Source organism: Crocuta crocuta, unplaced genomic scaffold (genome assembly GCF_008692635.1).
Source record: "Crocuta crocuta isolate KB4526 unplaced genomic scaffold, BGI_CrCroc_1.0 scaffold44, whole genome shotgun sequence".
In the NCBI taxonomy this organism is placed as follows: Eukaryota; Metazoa; Chordata; class Mammalia; order Carnivora; family Hyaenidae; genus Crocuta; species Crocuta crocuta.
The window spans coordinates 5,758,982-5,772,708 of NW_027530179.1; the positions used below are offsets into that span (position 1 = coordinate 5,758,982).

A 13,727-nucleotide genomic window follows, 5' to 3' on the forward strand; every position below is an offset into this window, starting at 1 on the left:
ATTTGTTTATTTCTGAGAGAGAGAGAGAGAGAGAGAGAGAGAGTGAGCAGGGGAGGGTCAGAGAGAGAGGGAGACACAGAATCCGAAGCAGGCTCCAGGCTCTGAGCTGTCAGCACGACGCGGGGCTCAAGCCCACGAACCATGAGATCATGACCTGAGCCAAAGTCAGACGCTCAACCGACTGAGCCACCCAGGCACCCCAAGAGTCATTTTAAAGGAAGTTTCAGTTCTGTTGGCTTGTACAACCTTAGTAAATGGAGAATACAATTTATTTATTTGTTTTTTAAAATTTTTTAAATGTTTTCATTTATTTTTGAGACAGAGCATGAGAGGAGGAGGGGCAGAGAGAGAGGGAGACAGAATCTGAAACAGGCTCCAGGCTCTGAGCTCTCAGCACAGAGCCCAATCCGGGGCTCGAACCCACAAATGTGAGATCATGACCTGAGCCGAAGTCGGACACTTAACCGATTGAGCCACCCAGGTGCCCCTATTTATTTATTTTTAAATGTTTATTTTCTCAATAGAGACCCAGAGTGTGAGCAGGGGAGGGGCAGAGAGGGGGGGATCCGAAGCAAGCTCCAGGCTCTGAGCTGTCAGCACAGAGCCCAACGTGGGGCTCGAACCCACGAACTGTGAGATCATGACCTACCTGAGTGAAGTCAGATGCTTAACCGACTGAGCCACCCAGGCACCCCAAAGAGTACAATTTTAAAGAAAGAAAGAATAATATTGGATTCCCCTTCAAGAAATTGTAAACAGGAGAGGTGCCTGGGTGGCTCAATCAGTTAAGCGTCTGACTTCAGCTCAGGTCATCATCTCACAGGTGGTGAATTCGAGGCCCACATGGGGCTCTGTGCTGACAGCTCAGAGCCTGGAGACTGCTTCGGATTCTGTGTCTCCCTCTCTCTCTGCCCCTCTCCCCGCTCATACTCTGTCTCTCTCTCTCTCTCAAAAATACACTTGATTTTAGCCAAAAGGCTGAGAAGCAAACTCTCTCTCAAAAGTTAATAACACATTAAAAATTTTTGAAAAAAAAAGAAGTTGTAAACAGGAGCCAGCCCTTGAGGGGCACATGGCTGGCTCAATAGGTGGAGCATGTGACCTTGATCTTGGGGTTGTGAGTTTGAGTCCCATGTTGTGTAAAGAGATTACTTCAAAAAAAAAAGAAAAAGAAAAAAAAAAAAAAGCCAGCCCTTGAGGGCAGCATAAGGGTCAAGCTGGCTTTCACCTATACACAACAGTAAACTCTGAAAAGGGAGAGACTTGAAAGTTACCTTACTCCTACTTGCAATCCCCACGTTGAAGTTGGAAGACATAGACTAGCAGACTGTATAGCTGAGCTATCTTCTAGAAGAGAGCCACGTAAGAGGTGGATAGTACTATCTAAGCCAAGTCATAGCTGCAGGGTACCTCAGGACACTGAAGCCATTCCACCTATGCTCATAACCTGTTAGGACCACTTATGTGGGACTTTGGATAAATTATTTAACCTTTCCTTCAAGAACTACTTATTAAGCTGCTATTCTGTGCTGTACTCTACTAAGTGCTAGGGATACAAGGAAAAAAAAATAGATGAAAATCACTGTTCTTTTTGTGGTGGTGGTGGTGGTGGGGTGTGTGTGTGTAGAGGGGGCGATGGTAATGTTTCATGAGCTGGGTGCAGGGACTTGGGTGCTCAGTTTGTAAAAAACCATTGAGCACTTACATGCACTTTTTGTATTTCAACAGTTTTTAGAAATCCATGGCCTTAAGATCATAGCGGTATTAAATAATTATGTCAAGCATGTAGAACTGTTTGTCACACAGTAAGCACTCAAAAAATAGTAGCTATTATCCCAGTGATACGTCTTACTAGAGCAAACTAGGCCATCAGGGGATGTTCAAGAGAGATTCTGCCGTCTCTGCTGCGAGGATTAATCCACAGAGCTCTCCTATAAACCAGTTAGGTGCAGACCACGCATCTGTAGCAAGAAGTGTGCTTTATGATAAAAAAAAAAAATAATGGAGCGCTTGGGTGGCTCAGTTGGTTGAGTGTTGGACTCTTGGTTTCAGCTCAACTCATGAACCCAGGGTTGTGGAATTGACACAGGGCTCTATGCTGAGTGTGGAGTCCGCTTAAGTTCCTCTCTCTCTCTCTCCCTAAAATAATAATCATAAAAACTAAGATAAAAAAATAAAGAGGCATTGGCTCACACTTGTGAACTGAAATGATGCAGGGCTGCTGTGACCATGTGGACAGTTGGATACTGCACAAAGGTTCCATATTTAAGGGACTGCCATTCGTGGTTTGTAAATTTATTATTTTCTGGTGGAATTCTGGTGATCAGTGTCTTATTCTGACAAAGCTGACGGTAAGACAACTTTCTGACAGATGGAAGTGAAAGGTGTGAAGAGCACCATTTTCTGATGTGCAGAGACGCTGCATTGGAAATACCATCCAGGAACTGGGAAGTTGAAGAAACTACTTTCTAGGAATTGCCCTTTAGAATAAATAGAGTCCCTGTGTATCTGCCCAAGACTACAGAGCCCCAATCCCTGACACTTGACTACCAGGGCCTGTGGTTCTTTTAATCACGGAACTAAAAGAAATGCTTTCTGGTTTGCTCAACAGCCTTTGTGGTTCTGGATGTTGGAAGTCTTTGCCTAAGAGACCGGTCTTCTCTGGAGTTCTGACAAGTCGTGTTTCTGAGGACAAGGCACGGACATTGTGGCTTCATTGAGGCCCTGCCCCCTCTTAGCAAGACACCCTGTGTTTCTCCCAGTACAGTAGGGCCCAGCTGGCCTCATCTTAAGAACCATGAGAGGGGTGCCTGGGTGGCTCTGTCAGTTGAGTGTCCGACTTCGGCTCAGGTCATCTCAGTCCGTGGGTTCGAGCCCCACATCGGGCTCTGTGCTGACAGCTCAGAGCCTGGAACCTGCTTCAGATTCTGTGTCTCCCTCTCTCTCTGCCCCCACCCCCCCCTCGCTCTCCGTCTCTCAAAATAAAATAAAGACATCAAAAAAAATTTTTTTTAAATCATGAGAGAGGCTTGTTAAGCATGTACTCCCAGGTCTCCAGCCCAGAAAATCTTAGGTGGTCCAGACATCTGTGTTTAACCACCATTCCGTGTGACTCTCATGTTCAAGTGAGTTTAGGAAACCCTGTCCTAATGGGATTTCTAAGAAAGGGACTAAAATCAGATTAACTGGAGCTCAGTCAGTCCCCTCATCTTATAGAGAGAAGGGGTGTGGGAGAGGGGAAGGCAATATTCAAGTGCAGAAAGGTGTGGTAGGGAGAGGAAAAGAAATACCTGGAGGGAAAGCTGGATCTCGCCTCTGGCTCTTCCAGGCTGAGCTGGGGGAGAGGCTGCTTGCTGGCATGGGTGGGTGGGTGGAGAGCTAGTGTATGCAACCGGCTTGGCTCTTGTTGGTAGTGTGTGTGGGGGTGGTGGTGGTGGTGAGGAACAAGGTGCTATTCATGCAGCAGCCACAGGTCAAAGAGCAAAGCAGTCACAGCGCTGTCTGCCCTCTGGTCTGGGACTGGGCCTGGATTGGGTCGCTGGGCCAACACCCCAGTAAGGGGACAGGTCTTGTCTCATCCTCCTTTAAGGACCAGTGAAGCTCTAGGGACTGATGTAAAGCAGGCACTGAGGTGCTGTGGGTCAGTGACAGAATGGGGGCATCAGAGACTAGCCACGAAATCCTAGACAGTCCAGGGGTCTGCAAAGCTTCCCCAGCCCTGGGCTCCAGCGCTTGAACAAAGTCCTCAGTGGGACCTGAGTCTTGACTGGAATCTCACTGCCCACAGCCCCTTCAACACGGGGCAGTACCCGTCCTGGAGATGGGTGGGGGCAGAGGGGCTGAACCAAACAAGTAGCCTCCTTCAAGGACCCGCTGGAAGCCTCACCAGCCAGAAGAAAAAAGCTTCCAAGTTTGCCCTGCCCTCTATGGCCTTGGCTGCCTGGATACAGGGGAGAAGAGGGCCTGAGCCCAAGCTACGAGGGGGCCCCTCACCCCCAGTTCAGACCCTGGAACATGTCACCAGAGCCAGAGTCTGGGACACTCCAGCAGCGTATCCCCTCCTGCCCACCAGGCCCAGGCCAGAAGCACGGAGTCTGGGTGGGTGCACTCAGGGGACCTGGGGGCGGGGGGACGCCGCCTGGCCAGGACCTTCTGCCATTGTCTCCTTCTAAGAAGCCTCCGCCTTTCCTTTGAAAAGAGGATTGCTGGTGAGGGTGGAGTTCAGGCTAAGAAACCAAACCAGTTGGATGTGGAGCACGCTGCCAGTGGCGGGCGGTGGGGGAGGAGCTGGTGGCTTCGGGGCAGTGGAAATGCAATGGGCCCAGAGTCTGCGTGCCGGCTGCACACTTCCTGACGGCAGGACTTGGGCATGTCACTTAATCTGAGCCTCAGTTTTGTCTTCTACAAAATGAGGCTAATGGCAACCCCCCACACACTTGTAAGGGTTCAAGTTAAAGCCCTGGGAGTGTGCACTTGTCTGCACTATTGCTACTGAGGGCCCTGATCCCTGCCCTCAGGACAGAATGGGGCGGTCCCTGGGCCTCCCACCCCTTCTTACACGAGAGGCCAGCTGGTTCCTCCCCTGCACCCAGAGAACATGGTGTGACCAGCTGTTGCTGGGGAGCTGGGGTGTCCTCCCTTCCAGACTCCAGGCACAACAGCTAGAAGAGCAGAATGATAAGTTGTGGTCATCAGGGAACAAGGTTCAAGACCAACAAGTAGGGCAGGAGAGGTGGGAAGGAAGGGCGGGATCTGGCGGGGTCACCAGTAAACTGGTTTACACAACAAAGGGGAAGGCTCTGGTCGACAGAGGAGAGGCAGGAGGGAGGGCGGCCAGATGCCCAGGGCGCAAGCGAGGCCCCTCCTGGCCTGGGGAGCTCAGAGAGTCCAAAGGCAGCTGAGGAGCAGGGACAAAGCCGGGTCCAGGGCCTCACCTCAAAACAACCTGGGCCTCGCCACAGCTGGCAGGCCCAGTGTCAATAAGGGGGTGTGGGAGCAGCCTCTCTGCACTTGGCCCTCCCGGGCTGGAAGGTGAGGGGCAGAAGGTAAGGGGCGGGAGAGCAACAGGGACTCCAGGCCCCTCTGAGGAGCCAGAAGGGACTTAAAAATCAGAACAAAAAAGGCCAAAAGATTTTTACTCTGTGAGCCCTGGGGAGGGCCGGGCAGAGTGCAAGGTGTCCACAGGAGGGGGTGAGCAGGGGTGGGGTGGCTTGTAGTCTTGCTTCCCAGCTGGGAAGGAGTGAGGGGAGGTGAAGGCCGGGCGCCCTCCCCACACCTGCCCCTCCGGAGTTCGTACTGGAGTCCTCGGCAGGCGTGAAACCGCCCGGCCCGCCCGAAGCCTGGCGCAGAAGAGCCGCCTGGCAGAGGGGGGAGGTCGGCAGGCTGCCGCAGCGGGTCTCAGCTCCCCCCTGGGCCTGTGTCTTTCCCGGCAGGAAGCCGGTGCGGCAGGGAGGCCCTGGAGCGGGACAGCCGCCCGCCTGCCCACCAGAGCTGTGCCCGATTCCTCAGCTTCCAGGTCGGGGGTCGCGGTACAGGGGGTGCTGGGTTAGGCTCAAAGCTCATCCGGGGGGCTGTGTGTGAGGGGGGATGCCTTCTGGATGCCCTCATCCTCGTCAGAGCTGGGGTCTTCTCCGAGGCCTAGCTCCTTCCTCTGTTTGCTGCCGCTGCCCGAGGCCTTGACCTTGCTGCTCTTCTTTTTAGACTTCTTCCCACCCAGGGCGGCTGTGTCCCCCTTCTTGCCGGACCACTGCTCTGCGAGGCAACCTGGGGTGAGGAGAGACACCCTCAGCAGACGGGTCTGCTGGCTGAGGAGCGCTGATTGGGTGGCCCTGGAAGTGGCAGCTGGCAGTGGTGCCCAACGTCCAAGTCCCTGCCTCCTGCCTGTCTGTGGCCCCCCAGCTCCTCGGGGCGGGGGGCATCTGAGTTATCTCCATGTTATTCTCCCGGTTTCAGTACCTCTTACTCTACACTGTCCCATCAAGCTCCTCGAGGGCAGAGAGGCTCTGGTGTTCTCTAGTTCTTATTTCTTTTCTGTCCTCTCCTTACCCACCTTCCCTGAAGGGGAGCAAGCAGTAAAACCAAGGGCCCACCCGCCCTGCCCTCCCTCTCCCTCAGACTCACTGGTGTCCTTGCCCTTCAGCACATGGTTGGCGCAGAGGAACTGAGTCAGGTCTTCCTCCTGGTGGTTCCTGTACCAGTCCTCGATCACCTCCTCAAACTCTTCCACCAGCACGTCGCACTATGAATCAGAACACACCGCATTGGCAAAGCCCCGGCATGGACTCGCCCCAGGGGGAGCTCAGCCAAGCCTCACAACTCACTGCAGGACAGGCGGGTGGCTGGGATTCTCCTGAAAAAACTGAGCACAGAGAGGTGAGTGACTTGCCCAAAGCCTCCCAGCTCTTGGTGGCCTTCTTCAGCCTCAGGCCCAGCCCAGTCCCTACCCACCCCTGTGGGGCACGGTAGCCTGAGGGCTAAAGGGCCCTTACCTGCTTCTTAAGGTCAGCCACCTCTGCAGAAGTCTCATTCCACAGCTCATAGGGGATATCCATCACCACCTTGACCCCTTTGTGGACCAGGTTGTGCAATGTCTCAAAGGTCTCAGACATACCCTGGAAGAGACAACCAGGCATGAGAAGCCGAGAGCCTTCCCCGCCTCACACCCTCCTCTTTGGGAGGTGCTGGAGGCCCAAGGACCCGGCTCTGAGAAGTCAGGACCCTCTGGCTTCTCACACTCGACTTCACCTTCCTCTCCCCTTTCAGGCCTGCCTCCTACAACCCCTACACACCTACATCTACACCCACACCCACCCCATCCTGCCTCCCCACACCTCCACCTTTCAAAAGGGGCTGCTGTGGGGGGCGCCTGGGTGGCTCAGTAGGTTAAGCGTCTGACTCTTGACTTTGACCCAGGTCATGAACTCACAGTTGTGGGATGGAGGCCCGCGTTGGGCTCTGCACTGAGCATGGAGCCTGCTTAAGATTCTCTCTCTTTCTCTCTCTCTCTCTTCCCCCCCCTTTTCCTCCTCCCTCTCTAAAAAAAATAAAATAATAATAATAACAATAATTTTAAAAAACAACCCCAAAAAGGGCTCCTGTTGTCTTCGGGGCCTTTGAATAGCTACTCCTTTCCCAGGAACGAAGAGTGTCTTGGCTCTCCCCCCTCACTGTGTCACTGTGGCCGGGAACACTCACGCTCCCTGGCCAGATCCACTCACTGCTCCAGGTTCTTCCCAGGGCTGTGCCTTTCCTGGGTTGGAAGAGGGTACAAGCGAGGCAGGGAAGACAAGGCTCTGTAAAAATATTTTGGCCAGCTACCTAGGTCTTCTCCCTGGAGACTACACCTACGGTGATCTACTTCCTCTATCTTTCCAGAGGTAATGCATGCAACTACAAGCGAATATACATACAAATCTATCCTGCGCTCCTCACCCCCACTTTTTACACCAGCGTAGTATAGAGCAGACACACTATTCTGCACCTTGGCCTTATTTACTTAATAACAGACCTTGGAGATAATTTTGATTCAATCCATAAAGAGCTACCTTATTCTTTGTTTTGTCCACTGAACGGCAATATCAATTTATTTAACCACTGGTGGATGGTTAGGTTGTTTCTCATTTTATTGCTATGGAAAATGATCTTAAACATTTTTTTTAAGTTTGTTTATTTAGGGGTGCCTGTGTGGCTCAGTCGGTTAAGCGACCAACTTTGGGTCAGGTCATGATCTCATAGTTCATGGGTTCAAGTCTGACGAAGGTCTCTGTGCTGACAGCTCATAGCCTGGAGCCTGCTTGGGAATCAGTGTCTCCCTCTTTCTCTGCCCCTCCCCCACTCATGCTCTGTCTCTATCTCTCTCCCTCAAAAATAAATAAAAACATTTAAAAATTTTTATAAGTTTATTTTGAGAGAGAAAGCATGAGTGCGGGATGGGCAGAGAGAGAGAGAAAGAGAAAGAGAGAGAACCCAAGCAGGCTGCATGATTATCAGCAGAGAGCCCGACACAGGGCTCGAACACATGAACTGTGAGATCAAGACCTGAGCCACAGTTAGATGCTTAACCAACTGAGCCACCCAGGGGTCCCATGAACATTTGTATATTAAAGCAAAACCTGGATTTATTACTGAGTAGAATACAAAATTCATACAAAATTTTACAAATCTAACACTTCTGCTGCTTAAGGCTCTCTAGGGTTCCCAGGGGTTTCTGACTAATCAGCTTCACTGGAAGGGCACTCAGGTGGAGAAATGCGGGCAGCAAGTCTCTTACGATGTGCCAGGCACTGAAAATGGAGAGACAAAGAACTAGGGGCCTTGTTGTAAGAAACTCCTTCCTCAGGGACAGAGGCATTCGCGCATAGAATAAGTGCACTAAATGTCACACAGGCACCCCGACAAAGGTCCAGGTGGGTGCCCTGTGGGCCCAGAGGAATCAGGGAATAAACCCCTCCTCCACACGCTGCCGTGTCTTCTGACATCTCTAAACCCCACAGGTCAGTACTCCCTGAGCTCTCACTGCCCAAGTATCCAGGCCTCCATGGGGGCTGCCACCCTGCAGCATTTCGGCCTGAGGCTGAGACAGGGCCCTGATGGGCAGCCCAGGCCATGAAGAATGTGTCTATTGCCACTGAAAAGCCAGGCCACTCTGTGTGTGGGGGGGAATGTACACCGTGATCAATGACGAATGGGAAGAGGCCAAGGCGGGAAACCCCAAGCGTGATCTTCAAATCACACCCACACCAGTGGCCCAGAGACACCTGCAGGCCTGACCCCAGTGGGGATGAAGGACAAGCATGAATCCAACCTTGGCAAACCGGTTGCTGCCGGTCCTCTCCTTGTGCAGGCTATAGTCCAGGAGCCTCTTGCAGATGGTCTCAGTGACTTCGATTAAGCGTAAGTCCCTGCAGAGACAGCAGCGCGAGAGGGACTGAGCTCCTGCCCCGGCCCCGGCGGCCCTGCTACCCCAACACCTGCGCGTCTCAGCAAAGGGAAGCCAGAGCTGGAAGGAAGATAGGTCATCTGGTCTGGGGGCCCTGAAACGCTGGAACACAGACCAGAGAGGCAAAATTGTAACAGCTCTGTGGGAAGGCATTTTTTATAAAGCTAAATGATTCAGTATTTAGATGGCTTTATAAAGCAAAATATTAAATTTTGTTGTTAAAATATTTCTTTTTGTTGTTGTTTTAAGATTTATTTTTAGGGGCGCCTGGGTGGCTCAGTTGGTTGAGCCTCCAACTTCGGCTCAGGTCATGATCTCACGGTTCGTGGGTTTGGGCCCAGCGTCAGGCTCTGTGCTGACAGCTCAAGAGCCTGGAGCCTGTTTCAGATTCTGTGTCTCCCTCTCTCTCTCTGACCCTCCCGTGTTCATGCCGTCTCTCTCTCAGAAATAAATAAAACATTAAAAAATTTTTTTAATTAAAAAAAATTACTTTTAAGTAATCTCTACACTCACTCAATGTGGGGCTTGAATTCACAAGCCTGAGATGAAGGGTCGCATACTCCATCAAATGAGCCAGCTGGGAGCCCCCAAATATTTCATTTTGAAAGGACAATCATGACTGATGAAAGGCTTTTGGGGGGGGTTATTTTTGGTATTTATTCCTGGCAAAATTAAAAATTGGTAATCCTATGTTACCAATTTTTATTTTTAAATTTGCACTGGTCCAAGTAATCCAAGAGTCTTATCAGATGAGATAAGGCCCAACAGTCTTGCTTTGACAGATAAGGAGCGGAATGAAGGGATTTACGAAGCCCACACAAAGAGCTGGGGGCAAAAGCAAACTTAGGTGTTGGTCAGAGCCACCTCCCTTTGGTGGGTCTGCCTCGCTGGAAGGGAGAAGGGAAGTCCAAGCATCTAAAGCCTTTAGGAACAAAGCAGGCCGGGCTAGTGGGTACCCTTTCTCACTTACGACTTGGTGTATTTGACTCCGGAAGCCTTCCGGTCCAGGATGCCATAGCCTGTGTCGATCACCTCCTTGGTCTTGCCGGTTTCCTCAAAAGCTGACTTCAGCTCCACGGCAACGTACTTACACACTGGGGGTGGGGGACACAGCACAGCCCACTGAGTGCACGTGAGTCTGACAGGAGCCAGCACCCAGCAAAACACACTAAGGGGGGTGCCTCTCCCGGAGTGGGTCAACACTCCAGGCAGGGAAGGAGTTAGCCCCAGACCACCACGTGGAGGCCACTGGGAGAAACTCGGCTCCAAGACTCACTGCCCCGTGTGCCCAGTCCTGGCCCTTATCCTAAGGACTCCATTTCTCCCAGCTCCTTCCTGTCCCCCCACCCCCACCGCCCTCTGTAATCATTTTACTTTAAAATTTTCAAACATACAAAAAAGCTGAATGAGTACAATGAACAACTATACATGTTCCACTCATTTTAACACTTTGTTAATGATCTGCTACAATCTCTCTCCAATACATAATATAAAATAATATGATAATATAGTAATATATCTCAACAATATTCACTGTTTTTGCGAAACCATTAAAAATAATTTTTTTAATGTTTGTTTATTTTTCAGAGACAGGGCACGGGTGGGGGAGAAGCAGAGAGAGTGGGAGACACTGAATCCAAAGCAGGCTCCAGGCTCTGAGCTGTTGGCACAGAGCCCGACACGGGGCTCGAACTCCCGAACCATGAGACCACGGCCTGAGTCAAAGTCAGACGCTTGACTGACTGAGCCACTCAGGCGCCCCTTTGCTAAACCATTTTAGAAATAAGTTGCAGATATCATGATCTTTCACCCCTAGAAATGTCCTCATGCATCTCTGGCGATTAAGGACCTTCTCCATGACAACCATACAGCCATACCAATACTCAGAAAATTAACAATAATTCCAGCATCACTTAATACTCAGTCCACATTCAAATTTCCCCAATTGTCCCCAAATGTCTTGAATGCCTGTTTTATTACTTGATCTCATACGTTACTCCACTCCCAGCTCTCTGTTTCAACCATGGTAATTTGATCCCCCACCCCGGTCTGTGTCTACTGTTTCTGTACATTCATCTAGTTTCCTCTTACTCTTCCTCAGTTATTAAGCAACTCCTAGGTGTCAGGCACTGCCTGGGGATTCACAGATGAAAACAAGGTTCCAGATCCAGTCTAATGGGGTAGAAAGAATTGTAAACAAATAATTACCACTGCATGAGGAGTGCTACCACTAAAAGCGTGACCTGTCCAAGGCTCCGGGAGCACACTTAATGCCCTCTAGGGACTTTTCTGCCCATTCTCCCAACTTCAAAGCCTCCTCCTACTAGAAAGCTCTTCTGGACCAATCCCACATGCTCTTAATTTTATCTGGGCCTCTTCAGGATCCATGCTCTAAGGGCCTTTGGCCATTTTGTGTCTCCCAACTAGACCATAAGGGTACCCAAAATGAGCATCATGTAATTGGATTTTTTTCTGTATTCCCCTAGTCTAGGACTCTGTGTGTTGGATACTTAATAAATATTGCTGAGAGACTGTGTCTGTGGTCGAGCAGCTTCTGATGCTTCTGAATGAACATGATCTATAGGCTAAATGCCATCAGGGTTCTTATAACACTGACAGCAGACTTTGGTAGGAGACCAATTTGCCACCGAAACAAGCACATCCCCTGAAGGCGTGCTTGGTAATATTTTATAACATACCCATTAATAGATGGCTTGGAGAATCTGGACCACACGAAAATGCCAAAATACAAGCTGGGATCTCAGAGTCTGCAATGAATTCAGGTGGCTCACCTCCCTGCTCTCGATCCAGGACACCTGTCCCCCTCCCCTCTCTGTTCTGTACTATGTGAGCTCATCACTTCTCTGGCTCTTTTGCTCCTTTCTCCCACACCCTCCGCGTTTAGGATTCCAGGCCCTGGGGACCTGGAACCTCCTTTCTCTCTTGTGCCCATCAACCATAACCTTGCTTCCCAGCTCTTCCAAACCTTACCTTTTCAAGACCCCCTCTGGGGATCCCACCCAGAACGAGACTTGGAGGAGGCTCATGGCACCGGCCCCAGATTCTCATGGACACCCACCTACTCTTTTTCTGAGCAGCCTTTCCCTCCTCTGTGCCAAGGCCTATTCCACTGAGGCTACTGAGCCAGGAGGCAGGCTTTGTGGGCCAGATACAGTCAGCATTTAAAGTTTTATTTATTTATTTTGAGTGAGAGAGGGCATGCGTGTGCGTTTAAGCCTGTGCAAGTGGGGTGGAGCAGTGAGAGAGAGAGGGAGAGAGAGAGAATCCAAAGCAGGCTCCATGCTGTCGGCACACAGCCCAACGTGGGGGCTCAAACTCACAAACCGTGAGTGACCTGAGCCACAACCAAGAGTCAGATGCTTAACTGACTGAGCCACCCGGGTGACCCTGAAAATGCCTTTTAAATTAATCTTTATCAGTTAGCTACAGAATGAGGTTGGACTAGAATCATCTCTTAAGATCTTTGCCAGCTCTCTGCTTCTCAGTCTGTGAATGCCTCCTAATGGAATGAAATGTGAGCTTCTTAGACTATGAGGATAATTAGAGACACAGTGGAGACTAAGACTGAAAACAAAGAGAGGAAGTGAACCCCGCAAAGGAGAGTTCTAGAGAAAGAGTGAAAGGAAAGCATCGCAACTCTCTGCCTGTCTATTTATGGGACTGAGGGACAAGGTACAGGCTAGCACCCATACTGGGAGCCCTCCCAGTGAAGTCGGCTCATGTCTGAAGTATCTCACCTTTCATCTCTCCAAAGAAAGGATTATGTGTCCCAAACCACCCCACCCCCACTTCCCAGTGCTTAGGGAACATCTGGCCTGCTGTACCCTGTGAATTGGGATGAAATGGATTTATAGCCAACTTTCTGAGGGGTTTGAGTTACAGAGATGGGAAGAAAGGAGTGGCTGTGAAACTCTGAGGAGAAAACAGAAATGGGGGGAGAAAGGCACTTCACAGTCCTAAATGGCTGACTTGGGTGCTGGTGCTCTTTCTCTCTGTAGTTCCACACCTCCACTCCTATACCTTTGGGATTCGTTTTTCTCCTTATTCCTAAATCCTCCTCCCTCACCAAATTCCCCCAGGTCTACTCTTGTCCCAAAGTGGCCCTGTATTCTTCTCCCCTAAGGCCTCAGACTTTCTCTTTCCTGAATACACTGTACCCATAGTCCCTGTTTATTCCTATTTATTCAAAAAATAGTCACTGGGTTCGTACCAGGCACTGTGTGAATAAATATCTGAGAAAAGGTCCTGCCTTCAAGGAGCTCTCAGCCAGTGGGGGAGTCCATCAATTACACCAATTAGTGAGGGCACAAAGGAGAGAGTCAGGCTCTTCTTCCCCTAAGAACAGTCATACGGACGTTTTCAGTTCCTCAAACTTGTCTGTCCTTTGCTTCTTAGCCTGTAGGCCTCTGCATCTGTGGTTTCCCAAGACATTCTCTCTGTTCACTTCTCTTCGCCCTGCGAAGTCCTAATTATTGTTTGGGTTTCCTATAAGAAGTCTTTCCTGACTTCCCTCTACACACAGCCTTTTCCCCCATCAGTAGGCTAGATTAGATGCTCCTGACTCGGCCCGCAAACCCTGTATCTATCATGGCATCTACCAACCCTGGATTATAACTGCTTCTTTTGTACCGACTTGAGAGCTCCAGGTGCACCGAGACCTGCTCTCGTCCCCGCCCCCGTGTCCCCAGCGTCCAGCACAGTGCCAGGCACACAGTGGCTTCAATGAATGAAGAGACTCTAGCTCAGGAGGCAAGGATCTTGCACCCAC

The 13,727-nt window shown here is 50.6% G+C and overlaps 1 protein-coding gene across 1 annotated transcript in view; it reads right to left on the reverse strand.

Moving 5' to 3' along the window:
- Window positions 1–5,116: 5,116 nt before the first annotated feature.
- Window positions 5,117–13,727, reverse strand: part of CNPY3 (canopy FGF signaling regulator 3) — an 8,878-nt gene continuing 267 nt past the window's right edge. Inside the window, exons 2-6 of the mRNA XM_077764819.1 lie at window positions 9,909–10,060; window positions 8,804–8,900; window positions 6,489–6,611; window positions 6,121–6,238; window positions 5,117–5,763 (exon numbers count right to left, since the gene is read on the reverse strand). Coding sequence (XP_077620945.1) covers window positions 5,552–5,763; window positions 6,121–6,238; window positions 6,489–6,611; window positions 8,804–8,900; window positions 9,909–10,060 — 702 coding nt within the window. The 3' untranslated portion in view covers window positions 5,117–5,551. The remainder of the gene's footprint in view (window positions 5,764–6,120; window positions 6,239–6,488; window positions 6,612–8,803; window positions 8,901–9,908; window positions 10,061–13,727) is intronic.